Source organism: Globicephala melas, chromosome 15 (assembly GCF_963455315.2).
Source record: "Globicephala melas chromosome 15, mGloMel1.2, whole genome shotgun sequence".
In the NCBI taxonomy this organism is placed as follows: domain Eukaryota; kingdom Metazoa; phylum Chordata; class Mammalia; order Artiodactyla; family Delphinidae; genus Globicephala; species Globicephala melas.
In genome coordinates, this window is record NC_083328.1 from 17,020,827 (window position 1) to 17,044,900 (window position 24,074).

Genomic DNA, 24,074 nt, shown 5'->3' on the forward strand with positions numbered 1-24,074 from the left:
TTGCCCTCAGGAGAAAGCCTGAACTCCCAGGATGGCTTCAGAATCTTCCATGCAGCGTCTTGTTTACCCTTCCAGCAGCCGCTCTCTCCACCCACATGTTCTACCTAACGGCCCATTAAGGCCCCACCAAACCACTTTGCCTGTGGGCTCTGCTAGAGCTGCTCCACTGCCTGGTCCACCCTCCTGCTTGGATGTCACCCCCTCTAGACGCATTTCCTGACCTCCCCACCTAAACCTGGCCTAGGAGCCCAGCTAGGGTTCCCGCAGGCCGCGGGCCTCCCCCGTTGGCTGCCCTGCCACACGGTAGTCCCCAGTTTTCTGTCTCTCACCTCCCTGAGAGCATTGAAAGCCAGGTCTCTCATTCCCAGTCATATTCCCCCAGCTAGAAGGAGGCCTGGTACACAGCAGGTGCTCAATACATGCTCAGCGACTAACTGAAAGTCAGGCTGCCCTAGCAGGGGTTTCCCTTTGCTACCTTTGTGCCTCACCTCATCTGGTTTCAGCTTCCTCCAAGTCCCCACAGGCCCCTCTGTCTTACGTCCCTGACATGACATGCATGGGATGTTGGCAAATCCAGGCCAGTGCCCACGTACACGGAATGTTTGTTTAGACATGAACGCTCCCCGAGTGTTCTGAGGAATAACTTCTTGAACAGCATCTTTAATGATAAACTCTATTATAAATTAATTCATCAGCTGATTCCTCTGCCATCTCAATTAAACGGAGCATGCCACTAACATAATACATACAAACCCTGCAAAAGAGAAGTGGGGCTGCAGGCAAGAGGAGTTCTGGAACTCACCTGGGCATCATTGCTCTGTATCCCTATCTTGGGGGGAGGCATCATGGCTTGGCCCTCCTGTGTGTCCCCAGACCCAGGAGACACCGCTCTGCATGGCCAGGCTGACTCCTCTCCCCTCACCCGAATCCCTTGGCCGTGCTGCCCGGTCTCACTTTCAATTCCTGAGCTCAGGCCTCACACGCAGCAGCACTGCCCCGCCAGCCACACGCACTGCCACGGTTTTTCTGTGCTTTCCCACGCTCTGAAAGGACCATTTCACACCATCTCCTGGTTCCTCAAAACTCCTACATCTGCCATCTCGCTCTCGGCTGGTGGCCTGGCCTCATCGGGGCGAGGGAGAGGCAAAGCCGCCCCAGTACTGGGATCTTCACTCGCACGCCCTGCTTCCCGTTCCCTTGGGCCAAGCATCCCTGCTCTCATCGTCTTCCAGAACCTTCTCTCTCCCTTGCTTCTACGGTTGCTGTCCGGCTCCTCCGCACCCTCAGGCTCCCCCTGTCTACTCGAGCACTCTGGGTAAACGCAGGAGCATCCTATATCTCCCCTCTTCAGGATCCCTCCCTGAACCCCAGGCCTGCTCCAGCTATCACCCCGTTTCTCTGCTTCTCCATGCAGCGAGTTTGGACGTCTTCTCTCTAACCGTTTGGCTATTTTCTGTCCTCTGCTCAGCGTATTCCATGGAGCATCTGTCCCCCATGGCCTCCATGTTGGCACATCCAGCCGTCACTTCCCTGTCTTCATCTCTGATCTAACAAACCACTTTCTCCCCCTCGATATGCACCCTCCTCCTGGCCCTGGCAATGCCGCGCGCCGGTTCTCCTCCTGCTGCCTGGGCCTCTGGGCCTCACCCTCCTCTGCTGGCTCCGCCTGTTCTGCTCAGCACTGGATGTTGGCTCCATCCCGGCCCTTCTCTTCTCTCCCTACAGGCCTCCTCTAGGCCCATGTCCGTACGCATTTAAATCTCCAGCTCTGACTACCCCCTGGACCCCAAACTTGTGCACCCAAGTGCTGCTGTGTTGTCTCAGCTTGGGTATAAAGTAGGCATTTCAAATGAATGTAGCGCAAATGGGGTTTGACCCACCCAGACAACTTCCTCCGTCTTCTTCATCTTCACCAGTGGCACCGTCGTCTGCCCAATAGCCCAAACGCAGACCCCAAGGTCATCCCAATCTCTGGGTAGCCCTGATCCCTCACACCCAGCCCATCAGCAGGTCCTGTGGACTCCACCTTCGAAACCTGCCCCAGAGCTGGCAACAACTTTCGACCAAGCAGCAGCAGCTCGGCCTGGGCGCCCTTCGTTACCTCAACTTCCATCATCTGTCTTCACACAGTAATCAGAATGATCTGAAAACATAAATGAGGCCCCTGCTTCGGCCCTCTACTATGGCTTCCCATGGTACCTAGAAGAGAGCCAGATTCCTCACTGTGACCTACAAGGTCCTGGATGACCTGGTCCTCGCCTGCCTTCCTGACCCGTCTCTACCCCGCCCCCCCACCCCGCCCCTTTCCCTCTCTGCCGAACCTTCTCTCCCCTTGCCCCTAAGGTCAGGCTCTGGTTGCCTTCAAGCCTTTGCCCCAGCCGGTCACTCCCTCTGTCTGGAATGCTCTTTCCCAGACCTCTCTGTGGCTGCCTCCAGTTCCCCATTCAAACCTCTGTTTAAGTGTCACCTCTTCCGAGAAGCCCTCCATGACCTCCATGACTACCCACTCTGAAGTGAGCCCCAGGCATTTGCCCTATTCTATTTTCATCGCCACACTTTTCACTGCCTGACTTTTTCTTGTTAATCAATGTGCTCATTGTCTGGATCTGTCCACTAGAACCTGAGACTTCTGAGAGCAGACCCCTCCCCCGCCCCCAGGAACCATGCCTGGCACGTGAAAAGCAGCGATAAATACCCATTGAATGAATGAATGAATGAATGATAAACAAATGATGAGTCTGACGTTTGTCCCCGTACGGAGACAATTTGCTCTCCAGAGTTTTCAGATTTAGCTCTGTCCTAGCTCATTCCCGTATCCCAGACCCTGGACCTTTACACCAGGCAGTGCAGCTCTCCCAAGCACCTTGCAATCAGCATTGAATGGAACGAACCATCTATTCATTTAACAAACACGTGTGGAACACTTGCTGTGCCAGACCCTGGGCTCGGTGCTAGGGATTCAGTGGAGAGAAAACAGACCTGTCCCTGGACTAGTGTACGGTCAAGCAGGCCTACGTAGTGAGTCTCAGACATACATTCATTCATTCATTCGTGAAACACGTAGGGCTTCTTACCTGCCAAGCACTATTCTAAGTGCTTTCCAGTATAAGCCACTTAGTCCTCATATCAATCTGTGAGGTAGGCATTATTATTATCCCCATATTACAGCTGGGGAAACTGAGGCACAGACGGGCAAGGTAATCTACCCAAGGTCACACAGCTTGTAAGAGACAGAGCTGGCAACCAGACCCTCCCTTTCCCTTTGTTTCACCCCTGCTTTACTGTGGGCTCACCTTTTGACTCTCCTGACTCCGGCTCTTAATTCTGGCCCCGACACCAGCCCCTCCGGCCTTGACAACAGATTTCGGCTTCCTCAGTCTGACCCGCGGAGGGCAGGCCTGGGGGTCATGGCAGCTCTTTTTGCCTTGGGTTCTGGATGGCATCACACCCAGCCCAGCTCTGAGCCCTCAGCCAGCGTCCCCCACCTGCCAGTGCTCTCCAAGGTCCCGAAGGGGCAGGGAGGAGCCATGCCTGGCTCACCACAGGCGCTGAGAAGCCCATTTCTGGTGTCAGGAGTTGGGAGATTCCAGAAACCACAGGATGAGAGCTTTACAGCTGTGAGTTTCGTGGTGTGAGTCCATGCCAGGAAGCAGCAGAAGCAGCACAGAAAGCTGCGTTCGTTTAGTTGCCACTGATTTAGGAGGTACCATAACTCAGCAGAAAGTCACTTTTTAATTCAGAATGAGCTGGAAACAATTCCTTCTGCCGAGGATTGTTACAGCAGATGCTCCTGGTGGGGGACCTCACTTTACAGAGCAAACATGCTTCCAGAAACTTGATTGAGAGCTCTATTGTTTTAAAAGCAGAATCGTTAGAATGCAATCAGAAAATCTCACCAGCCGATCTTTGAATGATTTGTAATTTTCATTTATTGAATTGTCTTAAAGCATGGCCTTTCATATTTGGGAATAAATGGGATTCAATTGAGAAATCAATGCATTTCTAAACTAACAATTTGGAAAATTAATTATTCTGCCAACAGGCTGGGTCCAGCTTCTGGGTTTGGTTGGTAGTTTTTGTATTAAAATACTCTTCTGTCCCCGCTGTCCTAGTACATGGAGTAGTTGTTCTCATGAATGTTTTCCTTCTTTAGTGGATGTTCTCTGGAATTACCTATGTCTACTGTTATCCCCACTTTATAGATGAGAAAACCAAGGCACTGACAGATCAGATAACTTGGATAGCATCTGGACAGACATGGTGAGGAAGAAGCTGACTGTTATAACAGCTGGGGGGTTGGAAAGCAAGTCCTGCCTTCAGAAAGGGAACAGGGCAGTGGGTGGGGTTGGGGTGGGGCTAAAGAAGGGGTCCTGCCACACAGAGGGAGCAAGGTTCTGGGTAGGGTAGCACTTCTAGAGGGAATGAGCAATGGGCTGAAAGGAAGAGAGACCTGTCCTTCCAGCTAACAGACTCCACCGTAAGTTACAATGATTAAAAAAACAGAGGGCGGGAATTTCCTGACGGTCCAGTGGTTAGGACTCTGAGCTTCCACTGCTGGGGGCCTGGGTTCAATCCCTGGTCAGGGAACTAGGACCCACAAACCATGTGGCACAGCAAAACAAAAAAATAGTGTGGCATTGCCGCAGGAACAGAGAGAGATCCATGGCACAGAATGAGTTAGGAATAGACTCGTGTAATGTGAGGCTTGCAGTGTGGTATAAAGGTGTTATCAGAAATCATTGGCGAAAGAACAGACCCTTCTATAAGTGTTCAGAGCAATTAACAACTCATTAAAAAAAATTAAGTTAGATCCTTACTTGACACCATTCACCAAGATAAATTCCAGATGAATTAACATAAATATCTATAAGTATGTTAGAAAAAATATAGGATAATGTGTTGATGGTGTTGGTTTTCTTAAAGTAGACACAGGAAGCAAAAAGCAAAAGACTAAAATAAAAAAAAAAGCAAAAGACTGCTAAATTTGTATTAAATATCAAAATGTATGACAAAAGCAGTTTTGTTCATAATTGCTAAAACTTGGAAGCAACCAAGATGTCCTTCAATAAGTGATGCATCCATATGGTGGAATGTTATTTAGCAATAAAAGGAAAAGAACAGGGCTTCCCTGGTGGCGCAGTGGTTGAGAGTCCACCTGCCGTTGCAGGGGACACGTGTTCGTGCCCCGGTCTGGGAAGATCCCACATGCCGCGGAGCGGCTGGGCCCGTGAGCCATGGCCGCTGGGCCTGCGCGTCCGGAGCCTGTGCTCCGTGACGGGAGAGGGCACAGCAGTGAGAGGCCCGTGTAACGCAAAAAAAAAAAAAAAAAGGTAAAGAACAAACAAGCCATGAAAAGATAGGGGAGAACCCTTAAATCCATATTGCTAAGTGAGAGAAGCCAATCTGAAAAGACTACGTACTGTGTGATTCCAGCTACATGACATTCTGAAAGCACCCCAGCTATGGAGACAGTAAGAAATCTGTGGTTACCAGGGGTTCAGAAGGAGTGGGGAGGGAGGGATGAACAAGTGGAGCACAGGGGGTTTTAGGGCCGTAACTACTGGACACAGTAATGATGGATACATGTCGCTATGCGTTTGTCAAAATCCATAGACTGTACAACACAGAGTGAACCCTAATGTAAACTGTGGATTTCATTAATAATAATATATCGCTATTGGCTCATCAACTGTAACAAATATACACTCTGTTGAAAGATGTTAATCATGGGAGAAACCGTGAAGGCAGAGAAAGGGGGCATTTAGGAACTCTGGAACTCTCTGTATTTTCCGCTTAATTTTCTGTAAACCTAAAACTGCTCTAAAAAATAAAATCTGGGACTTCCCTGTTGGTCCAGCGGTTAAGAATCCGCCTTTCAATGCAGGGGACTGGGTTCGATCCCTGGTCAGGGAACTAAGATCCCACATGTCGCGGGGCAACTAAGCCCGTGTGCCACAGCTACTGAGCCCGCGTGCCACAACTACAGAGCTCGCACGGCACAATGAAGAGCCCTCATGCCACAAGGAAGGCCTGATGAAGCCAAATAAATAAATAAAATAAAAAATAAAATAAAATCTATTAGTGAAAAAAAAAGTGCTTTTTCCCCTGTGCTGTACAGGGGGAAAGACAAGCAGTAAGCTATTTGGAGTCTATACAATAGACAGGTTTAGTATCCAGAATACATAAAGAATTTCTATCAGTTGATAAGGAAAGATTTTTAATAAAAGGAAATTGACAAAGGATACAGACAAGCACAGTCATAGAAGAAGAAATAACAATGGTTAATAAATAACATGAAAAATGCCCAAGCTCACTAGTAATGAGGGAAATTATAAAACTTAAAACAATGTTGAGGTGTCATTTTTTACCATGCAATGGGCAAAATTGTTCATGTTTTATAACATCAAGTATCGGTGAGGATTTGGGTGAGGACTCTCACGAAGCTGGCGGAAGTACGACCAGGTACCTCTGCTCAGGAGAGGAGTTCACTGACGCTGATTAAAATTTAAAATGCACACGCTTTACGACCTGGCAATTCCTCTTGTTCACGCTGGAGACATACTTGCTTGTCCACACAGAGAGACTTGTAGAAACGTGTTCATTGCAGCATTGCTTAGAGAGCAAAAAGCTGGAAATGACTTAAATACCATCAACTGATTGGATAAATAAAACGTGGTGTGTCATTATCAGGGAATCTTATGCATCAGTTCCAAGGAATAAGGTACGTCTGTTATGTACCTCTTGGAAGTTGACCAGGAATTGTGTCAAGTAAAGATAAATAAGATACCCACGTGGCTCAGCCCTTGTCTCCTTCTAACAAACTTAGACAAGGCAGAGGGGACCCTAGAGGCTTCTAGCATACCTGCCGGGGTATGACTGAGGATGGGGTCTAAGCCTGGCAGAGACAGCTGGGGAAGGCTGAGCCTTTAGGGGATCTCTGGGGGCCTCAGCACCTGTCACAGTCACCCTCTCCCTGGATTTCCTGACTCAGGTGCTCCCCGCCAGCCCTGGAGAGCAGCTGTCATCTGAGGCCAGAGGTCCCTGAGGGGCTGGCCCCGGCCCAGAGATACAGGCAACCAGCTCTGAGTCCTCTGTCTCCGTGGGGCCTGGGGTCAGGTGGCTGCAAGGAGACAGGTGTGCTGCATCCTGCTGGCTCAGCTCCCGAGACCCGACTGTGCACACCTCTTGTCTACTCCGCTTTCAGTGACATTACACGGGTAGCTTGAAATTGGCCATGGTGGGATTATTCATACCATGGAAATTGGCAAACGCTACAAATCATAGCTTTTTTTCTCTCTCTCTCTCTCCCTCTTTGGGGAACCTGGTGTTAAACATTTACCTTCACACCATGACAACTCAGGGTGTCCCCCTTTGCCCTCACACCCGCCCGCAAGGCTGGGTTTCAGGACTCGGTACCTCACTGCCTCTTTACTTCTGTCTTTCCTTATCTCTACCCCTTCTCTCCTTCTCTCCATCTCTTCTCTAGTCTCCACAGGGGAAAGGGTGACTGGGGCAACAAGGGGAGGACAGACGCATTCTAGGCAGCGTGGGAAGAGCCCTGGCTTTAAGGGCATTTAGATCTGGGCCCCCGTCACAACTAAGCCATCTACTCCCTTTGTGACCTGGGACAGACTTGACCACTCTGAACTTCTGTTTTCTCACCTGTAAAATGGGAATAATCATATTCAGGACTACTATATACAGCCTTGGAGGTGTGGTTCTGCTTCAACCCCAGGGAGTGATGTGCACGTAGACTGTGATGTGAATGGAGCCGTATGGAGATGTGCAGTGGGCAGCCTGAACAGCGGTACATGGCCCACATCATCATACTTACTTCAGAGAGTTGTCATGAAGATTAAAAGATAATACTGTAATGGAGGTGAACGAGTCTGACAGAGTGCCTGGCACACAGTAGGTGCACATGCATTGTTGGTTTCCTTCCTTCCTCTTGTCGTCTATCTCTTCCCTCCTCATCAATACCATATCACTCCATCTGAAAATTAGGTCCACGCCAGTTAGCCCACAAAGGCTCCAGATGCCATAGTCCACACGAGCAATGTCCCCAGGTTCATAATAATCCTGGTAACTGTAACAATTGCATGCCCGCTGGGCAGCAGACATGGAGGCTGCCTTGCTTCATTTCAGCCACTTTTCACCTTACTTGTCATAATCCTCATCTTAGGGTTGAAAGACCTGAAGCTCAGAAGAGTGAGGTGCCTCGCCCAGGGCCACACAGCGGAAAGGTGGTGGAAAAGGATTCCCACTCAGATCCCTTGGAATCAGAGTTCTCCCAGCCAGTGGGTTTCAAGATTTTTGACATGAGCATGGAAAAACATTTCATATTACAATCACTATACACACGCACGTGCGTGCACGCGTGGACACGCACATGTATAGAACATGTATAGAAAAGTTTCACAAAACAGTATTTACTTCTGCTACATTTGATGGTATCAGATATCTGTTCCATTCCACTCTTGTTTATTTTTTAAAATTTTTTAAAATTAATTAATTTATTTTTGGCTGTGTTGGGTCTTCGCTGCTGCGCGCAGGTTTCTCTAGTTGCGGGCTTCTCATTGCGGTGGCTTCTCTTGTTGCAGAGCACAGGCTCTAGGCACGTGGAGCACAGCATATGGGATCTTCCCGGACCAGGGCTCAAACCGGTGTCCCCTGCATTGGCAGGCAGATTCTTAACCACTGCGCCACCAGGGAAGTCCATATTTGTTTGTTTTAAATGCTGGTTGCAATCCATGAAGTTGACTTCACAATCCACTAGTCTAGTGAGTCAAGACCTGCGGTTCGATCAACATTCTCTAAGCAGCTTCTCCCAAATGACCTTCTAACACAGGTATCAGCAAACTCTGGCCCACAGGCTAAATCCAGCCCAAGGCCTGCTTTTGTAAATAAAGTTTGATTGGTCCACGGCCATGCTCATCCCTTCATGTACTGTCTGTGGCTCCTTTGTGCTGCCACAGTAGAGTTGAAACCCAGAAAGCCTAAAATGTTTACTTATCTGGCCCCTAACAGAAAAACTGCCCATCCAGAAGCAGATCTGACTCTGTGTCTCCCTTGTTTACATTTCTCCAGGGTCTCCCTTTGCCCTCGGGCTCAACTCAAACTCCTTGGCAGGCTTAGAAAACCACCGCCCGCTGGTCTTCCGTGTTCCAGTCCTGCTGCCCGTCCTTCCCTGGGGGTCCATGCTCTCCCCAGCACTAACAGGCCCCTGGTGGGCAGACAAAGCCCCACCTTGCTTCCTGACACCTTTTCCTGCTCCCCCCTCACAGGCCTCCTGGGAATGGTAGCCCACATGATGTACACGCAGGTGTTCCAGGTCACCGTGAGCCTCGGCCCTGAAGACTGGAGGCCCCATTCCTGGGACTACGGGTGGTCCTTCTGGTAAGTGGCTTTTGACTTTCAGACACCAGAGCCCCGAGGCATGCTGGAACTTCAGTAGCTCAACCTAATTGGGAAACAGAGGAAGGTGGGGCATCGGGGGGAAGCCCGGAGTCCAAAGATGCTTTGAGATTCTAGAGCTGAGGTTGACAAACTATGGCCTCTGGGCCAAATCCAGCCCATCACCTGTTTTTATGTAGCCCTCAACCTAAGGATGGTTTTTACATTTTTAAAGGCTTGAACAGATGAATCGAAAGAAGAAAAATATTTGGGGACATGCGAAAATGATGGGAAATTCAGATTTCAGTGTCCATAAAGTTTTCTCGGGAAATTCAGATTTCAGCGTCCATAAAGTTTCCTCGGGAAATTCAGATTTCAGTGTCCATAAAGTTTTCTCGGGAAATTCAGATTTCAGTGTCCATAAAGTTTTCTCGGGAAATTCAGATTTCAGTGTCCATAAAGTTTTCTCGGGAAATTCAGATTTCAGTGTCCATAAAGTTTTCTCGGGATATAGCCAAGCTTATTGTTTACATATTGTCTACAGCTGCTTTCACGCTACAATGGCAGAGCTGAGCGGTTGTGACAGAGACTGAATGGCCCACTAAGCCTAAAATATTTACCATCTGGCCCTTTACAGATAAAGTTGGCCAGCCTCTGCCTTAGAGGCTGCTCTGCAAGGTGGGATGGAAGCTGTTGAGAGCCTGGTGAAGGGTTCTGACTGTAGGGGCCAGCACCTCAGAGCACGGTGTGCAAGAGAAAGGCAGCATCCGTCAAGATTCTTTGGCTTGTGAGTGATAGAGTCCCAAGCTTAAGTAAACAGGAGGTGTGTATTAGTTCATGGAACTGAAAAACCCAGTTGGCTCAGCTGGGGGTGGGGGCATGGATTGTAACAGAAAAACCCACCCACCTCAGTCCAATCAATGAGGAAATACCTTGGTTCCTGTAAATGGAAAGTGCAGCTTGGCATGGACTTCAGGGAACGTTTGATCCAGAGTTTCTGCTGTCATCAGGGCTGAGTTTTCTTCCTCTGTGGTCACCTGAGCGTTGCCCACTCCCCATGTTACCTCTGTCCCTGGGTGGGCTTCCCTCCTAGTGGTGAGAAAGCTTCTTTGAAGCTGGTGCTTCTTCCTTCACATACAGGGGGGGAAAGAGCTCTTTCTCTAACATTCACTAAAGTTGCAAACCTCCCTCTGAGAAGCCCAACTTAAGTCATTTTCTCTCTTCTGAATTGTCACCATGGCTGGGGGAGTGTCATGAGCACATTGGCTCAGCTGGACCATTCCTCTGGAACGAGGAATGAGTCCAAAACTCTCACATGGTGAGTGGGTGGAATGGATGCTGGGTGAGCTACCGCAATGTCTGCTTCAGGCACAGCTGGATCCAGGTGGTCAGGTGATGGATCAGGAACTCAGTCATTCTCTCCCCACTTCTGACTCCATTCTCTTTGTGGCGGCTCTATTCATAAGCAGCTTTTCCCCAGGTGGTAGCAAATGGGGTCACCAAGCCCAGTTCTAGGCTTACATGTTACAAATGTAGCAATACCAGCAGAGAGTTGGGGCCTCTTGCCAATATCGCCAGACAAAATCTTGTTTATGACTTTCACTGAGTTAGCTTAAGTCATGTGACCATACTGCAACCAATGACTTAGACCCCGAGGAGACTCAGCTGCTCTAACTGTCTGGCCTAAGTCATGTGGTGCAGAGGGTGGGGTTGCCCCATCCAAACTCTTGGACAGGAAGATGGAGGAGAGGTCCTCTAATGGATAACTGGGGGTGGGGCAAGGGCAGAGCGAGGTGTTCTCAAAAGGAGGAATGTGCACTGGCAAAGACAGTGACCACAGCTGTCTGTTACGCAGGGCATCCAGGTCCGGTTCTGGTGCCTAGGGGCATTTATCCACTCAGTCATTTAACACGTATTAACCGAGTGAGCACTTATTTGGGGGCAGCTGGTGCTGGGGGTACAGCAGTGGCTGAGACAGTGTGGTAACAGGGGATTAAGACAATGGACAAGCAGTACTCTGAACCCATGCTATGATGTGGGTGGTTGGCTCGGGGTGGGGGGAGTCACAGACAGCCATGGAAGCACAGAGAAAGGGTCACTGACCCAGCTTCGCCTGGGGAGGGTCCTCGGGGGAGAATTTGGTCAGGCAAGCTGGTGGAGGAGGGAATAAGATAGCGTGTTGGACAGGGGAATGGCAGGTGCAAAGACTTGCCAGTGAGAGGGCGTCTTGGGGGGAAGGTGGTCAGAATGCAGCAAGAAAGGCTTTGATTGTGACCGGTGGGCACTCCTGCTGTTTTTCTGCCCCTTCCCACTCTCTGCTTGGCTCCGCCCCCTTAAAGCTAAAGGCATGTGCCCTAAAGGGACCTTGACCCATCAACACAGACCCTGATCCCTTTAAGTAGAACAGTCGTGGGGAAACCTCACCACAGCGCTATGAGGTAGGTGGTTCATGGAGGGGAAACTGAGGCACAGAGAACTTAAGTAACCTGTCCAGGGTCATCCAGCTTGTGAGCAGTGGAGCTGGGATTTGAACCCAGGCAGTCTGGCTCTGGAGCCCACGCTCTCAACCTCTGTATTCTGCCTCTCAGAGGGGATGGGCTAATAGCACATGGCACATGTAAATGCTCAGGGAACACTAGTTCTTCTAATATTATCGTTATTGACATGAAATTTAACACGCACGATAACCCCCTGTTGCATATATAGACACTGAGGCTCAGAAAGGTTGGGTCACTTGCTCAGGATTCCGGACCCCCTCCCCCGACGTGCCTCTCTTTCCAGCAGCCCCTGGCTCTCCGCCTGGCCTGGAGCCCAGGCTGCTGGTCTCCCACGGGAACCTTTCTTCCCCTGAAAGCCAGGCCTCCTGCCCTGCTCCTCAGCTCCCCCCAGGCCAGCCTCTCAAGGGGCACCCAATTCCCATTTGACTTATTTAAGGCCGGTGCCCAGTGTGGAGCCCCTGTTAGGTCTGATCCATTTCTCCTTGTCACTGAGGCCCGCAAGATAGATCAGCCCCATTTTTCATCCCTCGCATCTGGGGGCCTTGCCAGGGCTGTGCAGTGTCATCTCTCTTGTTTAATATGTGTGCGGCCATTTGTCAAAATTCTGCCCTCAGCCCCCCACCAGGGAGGAGGCCAGCTCCACGGCAAGACAGCACCGGCCTCTGTCTCCTGGCCCAGGAGGAGAGGAAGAACGGGCTGCAGGAGCTTGTCGGTTGGGGCTTCTGAGGAGCTCAACGGAGGTTGGGGACCAGCTTTCAAGAGCCACACGTGCACGGGAAGGTGAAGGTTCCACGGTTAGGGGTCCACCAGCCTGGGTTCAAACCTCGCCCTGACGGGCACTGCCGGCCACCGTGAGCAGCATAAGGGCGTGGTTGAGGGGCGGCCTCAGGAATCAGGCAGCTTGGGAGCAGATCCTGACCCTGACCTTCACCAGCGGTGGGCCTGGCCAAGTCACTCACCCTCCCTGCGCCTCAGTATCCTCAGCTGTAAAATGGGGACAGCCTGAGTTTCCACGTCACGGGGCTCTTGTGAGTGGCGCTCTAGTTCTCTGTTGATTTATCAAACGTCCTCAGAAAACTTAGTGGCTTAAAATAAAAAATGTGTGATTATCTCTTATGGTTCAGTGGGTCGACCCAACTCAGCTGGGTGTCCTGCTCCGGGCTGTTCCACGATGTTTCAGTCAGATGCTGTCTGGGGCCAGTCCTCTGGGGCCCCGCCGGGCTAGGCATCCAGGGTGGCCCCTCGCAATGCTGGCAGTCGGCGCTGGCTGGCACTGGGAGCTCGGCTGTCAGCGAGACTGGCTTCTCAGGCACGGTGGTTGGGTCCCTGGAGAGTGTCCCAAGAGATCCAAGTGGAAGCTGCAAGTTTATTTTAGGACCCTGCCTCAGAAGACACGCAGTGTCACGTCTGCTGCGTTCTGATGGTCAAGAGCAAGTAACGGGGCCAGGGTCGAGGAGAACGTGCTGCACAAAGCGTGAACCCCAGGAGGTGTGTCTCAGGGGTGGGGGGCATCTTTGGAGACTGTGTGAAATAACGCACATGAGGCACTTAGCACAGAGAATGTGCTCGATGCGTTTTGCTATTAAACGCAAGCGACCCATCCTCTCCGAGTCTCAGCTTCTTCATCTCTAGAGTAGGGATCACGGTAATGCAGGTCTAATGGGGTTATTATTGTGAGGGCCATGTGACACCCAGCTCTTAAAGTGTGTATACACAGTAAGTGTAAGTGGCAGCGATTATAAATGGTGATAATGACATTGGGCCTTTGGTAATGCCATTGTCACTTTTTGAGAGACATGTGACCCAAATGTCCAAGAGGATGACATCGGTGAGCTTGCAGGCAGCCCCTTGCGCTCCGTTCTTCCCAGTCTGCCCCGACTTGCTACTCACGCTTGTTTTCAGGACTTCAGTGTTTCCTTGAGATCCAGCCCTGGCCACACCCTCCCCTCACGCCCAGACTCCCCTCCGTGGGCCCCCACTAAGCTGCGGAACCCCATCCCTGCCCTGCACCCCGGTCCCTCCAGCTCTCCTGCCTGCTCCTTTATTTCAGCTCTTTGTCTTAACTCTCTCCAGGTCCACCTATGACAGTGCCAAGGCAAGACCCTGGCAGATGGGGGGCACGGGGACACAGCAGATGCTTGGTGTGGGGAAGGGGTGGATGAGAGCAAGGTTGGTCAGCACCTAACTTTGTACCAGGCACAGCAGGAGGCACTATACAAGCCCTGAGCTGTCCGGTCCTGCCATTGACTCCCACTTGGAGGGGTTGCCATGTCTACTTGAGGGATGAGGATACAGGCTCAGAAAGGGCAAAGGCCCGAGTCACACAATCAGCTTCAGAGGCTCCAAACTGCGTGAAGCCCAGGGCTGAACCCAGCCTGTAGATGTTTTGTTTGACCTGCCACAGTGGTTTATTTTTTTTTAATTTGCATTTATTTCTGTCATTCAAATTTGTAAAAACTTTACGTAAAAATCCAGGTTTCTGGCTTCTCTTGACTATTGGAAGATATGTCTGTGTCTAGCCTGCATTGCCACATGGCAGCAGTCAGCTTCAGCTGAGTAGAGGCTGCCCCCTTTAGATGAGGCACCTGCTCTCCACTTTACCCAAGTCCCCACTGCTCCCTGTTGCCTCCCCTTGCCTTACAATTTCCTCACTTAGTCATTTGTCTGACCTTGCAGGAATTGGAGTTTGTGATCCCGGTTGGAATGTCAACCTGTCAGTTTTCCTGGTGATGGTGGGAGAATGGAAAGCTAGTCACTTTCTACTTCCGCTTTGCATTTGATCAAAATGGAGAGAGGTGGATAAAGGGGCCCTCCTACCCTAGCACACACGGTGAAACCCCAATCCTGAGCATTCACATGACAGAATGAGGGTAGTAGAACATCATGGAGTTGTAGCTTATAAAAGCTGGATGCCCAGAGAGGTTAAGTAGTTTGTCCCAGGTCACACAGTGAGAGTAGCAAGTTAGGCCAGGTCCCAGGAGAGTGGTCCCTCTCTGCTTCTGGGGCCCATCTGTGTGTCATGTGGTGGCCTCACCACTGTCCTCCTTTCTTCCCCTCCCCTCCTTTTCAGTCTACATGACCCTATGGAAACAGCAGGTTAGCCCTTTCCCTCTCTGGGGATCCCAGGCTGCCCTGCCCTCTCTGCAGGGCTGAGCTGGCATTTCAGCAAGTTGATCTCTTGCAGCAGGAGGAGGGGGGTTCTGGAAGAGCCTTGGCTGCAAAGAACCACTGGACAGGGTGTTTGCTGGTGTTACCGAGAGGCTGTGTGGTCCGCAGGAATCTCTTGCTCTTACTCATCCCCCTTCCTAGGCAGGTGGCACTGGCCTCCTTTTCTCTAAGACCAGGGCAGGGAGAGAGCACTGTGGTGCCCAAGGGTGCCCTGCTGCCATGGATGGACCAGCTGGGCCCCCAGAACCTGCCATCATCATCTCCTGGCTCCTTCAGTTCACAGGCACTGAGGATGGCCTACCTTAGGAGCATCTGCACCATGTCCTGCCCCACACAGTGACCCTATGCCCATCTGGCCTGCAGGTGGACGGGGGCTGCCTCCCTCAGTGACCACGTACAATCTTTCCACCGAGCAGGGCCTGGGGTGGATTTCAAGGTGGCATCCATGCATCTCTGAATCTGGTCCCCTAGCATCCCCCGACCCACCGCTATAGCTCCCAGAAGACAGAGAGTTAGTTGACAGCCACTCCCCTTCCCCTCCCCCATCCGTGTCACAGTGTCCACTCTGTCCTTGCCTCCAAAAACCAGGCCAACCACCCACGTGCCTCACTGTACCAGTCCAGCCATGTAAGCTGCAAACACCAGCAGGCGTCCCAGACGTGAAGTTTTCAATCTGTGCTCTGCATGGGGGCCTGAGGGCCGGGGGTTTGGGGGAGCAGGGAGGTTGAAGACTCACAGATGCACCCCTGAACCCCTCACCCACATCAAAACCAGAACGGGTTTTTTTCTATCTGCTTTTATTTTATCTGTATTTATTCATTCTACAAATATTTATTGAGCACCTGCTATGTGCCAGGCACTGTTTCAGGTGCTAAGGAAATAGCAGTGAATGAAATAAAGCTCCTGTTTTCATAAAGCTGACATTCTGGAGTGTGGGGGAAGACAATCCGAAAACAAATAATAAGGACTTGCACTTCTGGGAAGATGGAGCAGACACACTTCTCCCTACCTTCCTGCTAAGTACAACTGAAATCCCGGACATTATATATAAAACAAACATAATAAGCCTCTGACAGGTGGAGGGAAGACAGTAGCCTGGCTAAGGACCCAAGGGATAACACACTGGTGAGTACTTTTTGTCTCCTGCATCCCAGATGTGGAGCTGAAGAAATCAACAACTCAGAAATGCCAAAAGGCACTGACTCCCTCCTGTGCCCCACCCCATAAAAATGCCTCTAAAAGTCTGCTTTCTTGTCAAAGAACCAGAAAAGGGCCAGCCTACCAAGACAGAAAACTTTTAGCAATAACTGCTCTACCCAGTCACCCATCACAGGAAAAAAACAAAAACAAACAAACAAAAAAACCCCAAACAACAACAGCAGAACCACCCTGTGGCTCTACCCCACTCGTGCCAAGTTTAGATCTCATGGCATCAGGCTATAATGAGGCACTCAGCTGCACGCCCACGTCCTGCCGAGCTGGTACCAGAATAGGGAGCTGTGACTTTTGCCCTGCTTGACGGTAATATGCCCTACCCACCCCTGAGTGTCAGTGGAGGTCACCTGGAGAGCCTGGACTCCCATCCCCAGTAGGCAGTAACAAGTAAGAACCCTCCCTGTCCCTGCTGGAGTGGTGTCAGAGGAGACGTAGTGGAGAGTCAGGATTTTCGCCACTGCCCCGTGGTGATGAAGACATCCCCCTCCCTGTGGTGTCAGTGGAGGCAAATTGGGGAGGAGTAATGAGGCACTTCTGCCCCTCCCAACCAGAGTGGTATCTGCAAAGGCCTAAGGGGGTCAGAACTCCCACCCCTGCCCAGCAGTAACCAGGAACCTTTCCATCTTGAATGTCAGTGGTGGCCCAGTGGGAAACCTGGACTTCTACTCCTACCTGGCATTAACAAGGCAGTGTTCCCCCTTCCTGTGTCAGAACAGTGTCAGAGGAGGTCAGCTAAAGCAGAAGGTTTAAACAAGATCCAGAGTCTCATTAAAAAAATACCCCAAATGTCAAGTTTGCAACTAAAAATCATTCACCATATCAAGACCTGGGAAGATCTCAACTTGAAAGTAAAAAGACAAAATCCCAATACTGAGATAACAGAGATGTTAGAATCATCTGAGAAAGATTCTAAAGCAATCATGAAGATGCTTCAACAAGCAATTACAAACACCTTTGAAACAAATGAAAAAATAGAAAGTCTCAGGAAAGAAATAAGTCTCGGGAAAGAAGTAGAAAATATGAAAAAGAAACAAGCGGAAATTTTAGAACTGAAAAATACAATAACTGAAATAAAAACTTCAGTGAGTGGGATCAACAGCAGAATGGAGAGGACAGAGGAAAGAATCAGTGAACTTGAAGATAGAAGTTACCTGATCTGAACAATAGAGAGAAAATAGACTTTAAAAAAATGAACAGAGCCTCAAGGACCTCTGGGACTATAACAAAAGATCTAACGTTGGAGTGCCATAAGGGGAGAGGAAAGAGGGTGCTGAAAAAATACTCAGAGAAATAATGGCTGAAAAACTCCCCAATTTTGTAAAAGACATAAACCTACAGAGTCAAGCTGAGTGGATACCCAAACAGGATAAACCCAAAGAAATCCACACTATGATACAGCTGTGTTTTTAAAAAACCTGAAGTCAAAGAAAAAAAAAAATTGGGCTTCCCTGGTGGCGCAGTGGTTGAGAGTCCGCCTGCCGATGCAGGGGACATGGGTTCGTGCCCCGGTCTGGGAAGATCCCACATGCCACGGATCGGCTGGGCCCGTGAGCCATGGCCACTGATCCTGCGCATCTGGAGTCTGTACTCCGCAACGGGAGAGGCCACAACAGTGAGAGGTCCATGTACCGCAAAAAAAAAAAAAAAAGAAAGAAAAAAGAATTGAAAGCAGCAAGAGAGAAACAATACCTTAACTGTAGGGAAAACCAATTTAAACAGGGGATTTTGCATCAGAAACCATGGGGCTAGAAGGAAGTGACATGACATTTCAACTCCTGAAAGAAAAGAATTCAGAATTCCATTGCTAGCAAAAATATCCTTTAGGAAAGGAAAGGGGGGATCAAGACATTCTCAGATGACGGAAAACTAAGAAAATTTGTTGTCAGCAGACCTATCCTAAAAGAATGGCCAAAGGAGTTCTCTAAACAGGAAAAAAAAAAAAAAAATTAAAGAAAGCATCTTGGAATGTTAGGAATGAAGAAAGAACATTTTTACTTTTTCTCTTGAATTTTCCGAATCATGCATGATGATTGAAGCAAAAATTATAATGTGGTCTGATGTGGTTCTAAATTACTCAGGAAATATTTAAGGCAATTGTATTATTGATGGCAGAAGATTAAGGGACGTAAAGTGAAAACCACATAATCATATCAATCAACGCAGAAAAAAGTTTGATAAAATTCAACATCCATTTGTGATTTTTTTAAAAAACTTGCAGAAAGCTAGGAATAGAGAGAAACTTCCTCAACTTGGCAAAGAGCATCTACAAACACCTACAGCTAACATTATACTTAATGGTGAAAGATTGAATGCTTTCTCCCTAAGACTGGGAACACCACTCTTACTCAACATAGTGCTGGAAGTTCTTGCTAGTGCAGTAAGGCATGAAAAGTAAATAAAAGGCATAGAGATTGGAAAGGAAGAAATAAGCTACACCTATTTGCAGATGACATGATTGTCTCTGTAGAAAAATCTAAGAAATCTACCCCCTCCAAAATGCCTAGACCTAATAAATGAGTTCAGTATGGTGTCAGGATACAAGATAAAAATACAAAAAAAATCAATTATATTTCTACAAGCTAGAAAAAACAGTTGGGCAACAAAACTAAATAATACAATACCATGTACACTTCAAAAAGTGAAATAGTCATAAATCTAACAAAACAGCTACTTGACTTGCTTGTTGAAAACCACAAAATGCTAATGAAAGAAATAGAAGAAGATCTCAATAAATGGAGAGATACACCATGTTCACGGTAAAGATGTTGATTCTCCTCAAGTTGGGAAAGAGGTTTAATGCAATTCCCATTAAAATCTCAGCAACATTTCTTGTAGGTTTAGACCAGATTATTCTAAAACTTATTAGGAAAGGTAAAGGAACGAGAATAGCTAAAACAATTTTGAGAAAGAAGAATAAAGCAGGACGGATCAGGCTACCCAGTTTCAAGACTTACTATATAGCTACAGTAATCCAGACTGTGTAGTGTTGGTGGAAGGATAGGCCTACAGATCAATGGAACAGAACAAAGAACCCAGAAATAGACCCACACAAATATGCCCAACTGATTTTTGACAAAGGTGTAAATCCATTCAGTGGAACAGGGAATGACTTTTTCAACAAATGGTGACAAACAGACGAACAAACAAAACCCAATCTTGATCTAAACTCCTTACTTCATATAAAAAGTAACTCTGAATGGATCATTGTCCTCGATATAAAATGTAAAACTATAAAAGTTTTAGAAAAAAATTAGGAGTAAATCTTTGGGATTTAGACCTGGCAAAGAGTTCTTAGACTTGACATCAAAAGCGTCAAAGGAAAAATTGATAAAATGGATTTCATCAAAATTAAACACTTTTGGGACTTCCCTGGTGGCGCAGTGGTTAAGAATCCTCCTGCCAATGCAGGGACATTGGTTTGAGCCCTGGTCCGGGAAGATCCCACATGCTATGGAGTAACTAAGCCCGTGCGCCACAACGACTGAGCCTGCGCTCTAGAGACCGTGAGCCACAACTGCTGAGCCCGTGTGCTGCAACTGCAGAAGCCGGCACGCTGTGGAGCCCGTGCTCCACAACAAGAGAAGCCACCGCGATGAGAAGTCCACGCATTGCAATGAAGAGTAGCCCCCGCTCACCGCAACTAGAGAAAGCACACGCGCAGCAACGAAGACCCAACGCAGCCAAAAATTAAATTAATTAATTAATTAAAAAAAAATTAAACACTTCTGCTGTGCGAAAAACCTTGTTAAGAGGTTGAAAAGATAAGCTACAGACTGATAGAAACTATTGGAAACCATATATTTGACAAAGAACTAATATCTAGGATATATAAAAACTCTCAAAACTCAACAGTAAATAACAACAATAGCAAAACAATCCAATTAGAAAGTGGGCAGGACTTCCCCCCTGGTGGCGCGGTGGTTGGGAGTCCGCCTACCAATGCAGAGGACGTGGGTTTGAGTCCTGGTCCGGGAGGATCCCACATGCCGTAGAGTGGCTAGGCCCGCGCGCCACAACTGAGCCTGCGCTCTAGAGCCCGCAAGCCACAACTACTAAAAGCCCACGCACCTAGAGCCCATGCTCCGCAACAAGAGAATCCACCACAATAAGAAGCCCGCGCACTGCAAGGAACAGTAGCCTCCGCTTGCTGCAACTGGAGAAAGCCTGTGCACAGCACCTAAGACCCAACGCAACCAAAAATAAATAAATAAATTTATAAAAAGAAAGCAAGTGGGCAAAAAACATGAACAGCCATTTTACCAAAGAGGATACACAGATGGCAAATAAGCAAATGAAAAGGTGTTCAACACCATTAGCCATTAGGGAAATGCAAATGAAAGCCACAATGAGATATTTCTACATGTCTCTCAGAATAGCTAAAATTAATAAATAGTGACAGTGCCAAAAGCTGGTGAGAGTGTGGAGCAGCTCATACGTTGCTCTAGGAATCCGATTCAGCGATATAAAGGAACAAATGCTTGATACACACAACTTGGATGAATCTCCAGAGAACTATACTGAGCAAAAAAGGCAACCCCAAACATACATACTGGGTGACCCCGTTACTGCAGCATTCTTGACATGACGAGATTATAGGAACGAAGAACTGATGAGTGGTTGCCAGAGGTTGGGAGCCATGTGGGTATGCCTATAAAATGGCAACAGGAGGGATCACTGTGGTGATGGATGGAAATGTTTTGTATCCTGACTGTATCAGTGTCACTATCCCGGTTGTTACTATATTTGCAAGATGTTACCATTGGGGGAAACTGGGTAAAGAGTACACAGGGATCTCTCTGAATCACCTCCTACAACTGCATGTGAATCTGTAATGATCTCAAAATAAAATGTTTAATTTAAAAACAAAGAATAGGGGCTTCCCTGGTGGCGCAGTGGTTGAGAGTCTGCCTGCCGATGCAGGGGACACGGGTTCGTGCCCCGGTCCGGGAAGATCCCACGTGCCGCGGAGCAGCTGGGCCCGTGAGCCATGGCCGCTGGGCCTGCGCGTCCAGAGCCTGCGCGTCCGGAGCCTGTGCTCCGCAGCGGGAGAGGCCACAACAGTAAGAGGCCTGCGTACCGCAAAAAAAAATAATAATAATAATAAAAATAAAAACAAAGAATAAAAAAATAATAGATAAAAAGGCACAAGAAGAAAAAAAAGACACAAGAGAAGTGCAGGGTGTTATGAGGACTGTGGTGAAATTAAACAGGGGTATGTGATAGAATGTGATGCGCCATCTTGCTTGAGTCATCAGAGTTGAGAGTTAGACCTGTTCAGAGTAAAGATCCCTGGTTGTAAAGACTAGAAAATTACTTCAAAGGGAACTTATGCAAAAGAAGGGAATTTATAGAAAGTAATTGTATAAGAACTTTTGTTGCCAATGAAAGAAACCCAATTCAAACTGGCTTGAGGGGGGAAAAAAATCCAAAAAAGGCATTTGGGCTCCTATAATTGAAAGTCCAGGAGTAATGGCTTCAACTCAGGGATCTAGCTCCTTTTTGCGGCTCTGCTTCCTTTTGAGTCAGCTTCGTTCTCGGGGTGGGGGGCGGGGGGTGACCAAATGGGCTCCAGCAGCTCCTGGCTCAAATCCCACCAGCTTGGCACCCCAGAAAAAAGATGAGCCCTGTTTCCCAATAGCTTCAGCAAAAGTCCTGGGAATGAGTCTCAATAGCCTAATCAGGGTGTCACATGTCCATCCCTGAACCAATTACTGTGGCCAGATGGAAGTGACACTCTCCTTGGCCAGGCCTAGGTCATGTGCACACCCCTAAAGTTTGAGGGTGAGGCCAACCCCACAGGAACCACACGGCCCAAGAGGAGGGGAGTAGTGGTCCCTTTACAGAATGGGTGCTGGTCAGGCCAAACCAACAGACGTGTACTCATGGAATCCCAGAAAAAGCCTGCTTCTTCATTCTCTGTCCTCATGTTCTGAATTTCCATCACTCTAGTTCAAACAGACATCCCAGATTGAGCTAGACTCTTCAGTTTCATTGTTCAGAAGAGAGAACAATGTATCTGACTGGACCAGCTTGGGACAGATGTTCGGCCCTCCTCCAATCATCTGTGAACAGTAGGGTGGGGTCACCTACTACGCCCTTTGATGGACAGGGCAGTTCTTAGAGGGGCCAGACTGACACCCTGCAGCTGTCTATTATAGATACTCAGAGTTTCTAGAGGACCTAAATTAGTTTCTTATGAAAAAACAGGGGAATCTCCTAAAGGTTTTTTTTTTTTTTTTTTTTTTCGGTACGTGGGCCTGTCACTGTTGTGGCCTCTCCCGTTGCGGAGTACAGGCTCCGGACGCGCAGGCTCAGCAGCCATGGCCCACGGGCCCAGCCGCTCCACGGCATGTGGGATCCTCCCGGACCAGGGCATGAACCCGTGTCCCCTGCATCGGCAGGCGGACTCTCAACCACTGCGCCACCAGGGAAGCCCCCTCCTAAAGGGTTTTGCGATAAGGGAGAGATGATGAATGGGGATCCCTGGGAGAAAGGCGGAATCCTCAGATTTCCCCTTGCTTTCCTTCTGAGACTGACACAGAGAAGAGCAGTGGGTATGGGAGGTGGGCTGCACTGACCTTGAGGAATGCAGGGGCGGTGATGTTGAGAGACCCAATGGGTGGCTGGTGGAAGGGGAGGCTGGAGGCCCTGAGACAGCGCAGCGTTGGCAGCAACAAAACTGAGCCCTTGATGTGTAGGAAACCAGTTATCAAGACAGAGACTGGGCAACAGGTACCTGGGAACCAGACCGGGTGCAACTGGAGCAAGGCGGGTACCCCACTTCTGGTTCTACATGTTACTACACGGTCTTGATCAGAGGAAGCAGGCAGGAGGCCATTTCTAGAGTGGGCGCTGGAGCACAGAAGACCAGCAGCCTGGCCAGCTGACTCTCCTAGCTCCACACCCCCCTTCCCTTCTCTCCAGATGTGGACGGGACAGATTCTCCAGCTCTGGTTGACATCCACATCAGGTGAGCGCAGCCAGGAGTCCCCAGCTGTGCCCGGAGGAGGTGTGAGCAGAGAGCCTTAATCTAACAGAGAAAGAGCTTGGAAACCAAGTCAGCTAAATGGGGAGATTGGGACTGACATATATACACTAATATGTATAAAATAGATAACTAATGAGAACCTGCTGTGTAGCCCAGGGAACTCTACTCAGTGCTCTGTGGGGACCTAAATGGGAAGGAAATCCAGAAAAGAGGGGATCTATGTATACATATGGCTGATTTCACTTCGCTGTGCAGCAGAAACTAACACAACACGGTAAAGCAACTCTATCCCAATTTAAAAAAAAAAAAAAGTGGGTAGTGAGGATGTTGATAATAGTGATGGCAGTAACGAGGGCAAACCTTTCTTGAGTGCCTCCTATTTCCAGGTGCTGTTCTAAGATATTTTTAATGGGTCGTTTCCTTTAATCTTTGCCACAGGCCTGTGACATGGTACTTACTCTATGAGGCAGACAGGCGAAACACCTTTGCCAAGGTCACTCGGGAACAAGGGTGAATTAACTCTCATGGAAAATCAGCTACTAGGGCATCTGACCCCCCTCTGCTTTTCCATCATCAACTCCAACTAACCTCCTCACACTCCCTCACTCGGCACCTCAAACCTCCTACGGTTTGTGGCGTGCTTCCTACTGCCTCCTGTCTCCACGCCTTTACACATGCTCTTCCCTCCTCCTGGAATGCTGTTCCCCCTAGTAAACTCTCACTCATCCTCCAAGACCGACTGCAGGCGTTGTTGTATTTTGGTCACTTTCCCTGATGCCAACCTGTGGATGGAATGACTCGCTCTCTTCTTG

The 24,074-nt window shown here is 48.9% G+C and overlaps 1 protein-coding gene across 2 annotated transcripts in view; it reads left to right on the top strand.

Moving 5' to 3' along the window:
- GSG1L (GSG1 like) overlaps nt 1–24,074 on the top strand; it is a 219,886-nt gene that overhangs the window by 169,236 nt on the left and 26,576 nt on the right. For both annotated transcript variants that reach the window (XM_030871584.2, XM_060285470.1), the window contains exon 4: nt 9,285–9,396. In XM_030871584.2, the coding sequence (XP_030727444.2) occupies nt 9,285–9,396 (112 nt within the window). The remainder of the gene's footprint in view (nt 1–9,284; nt 9,397–24,074) is intronic.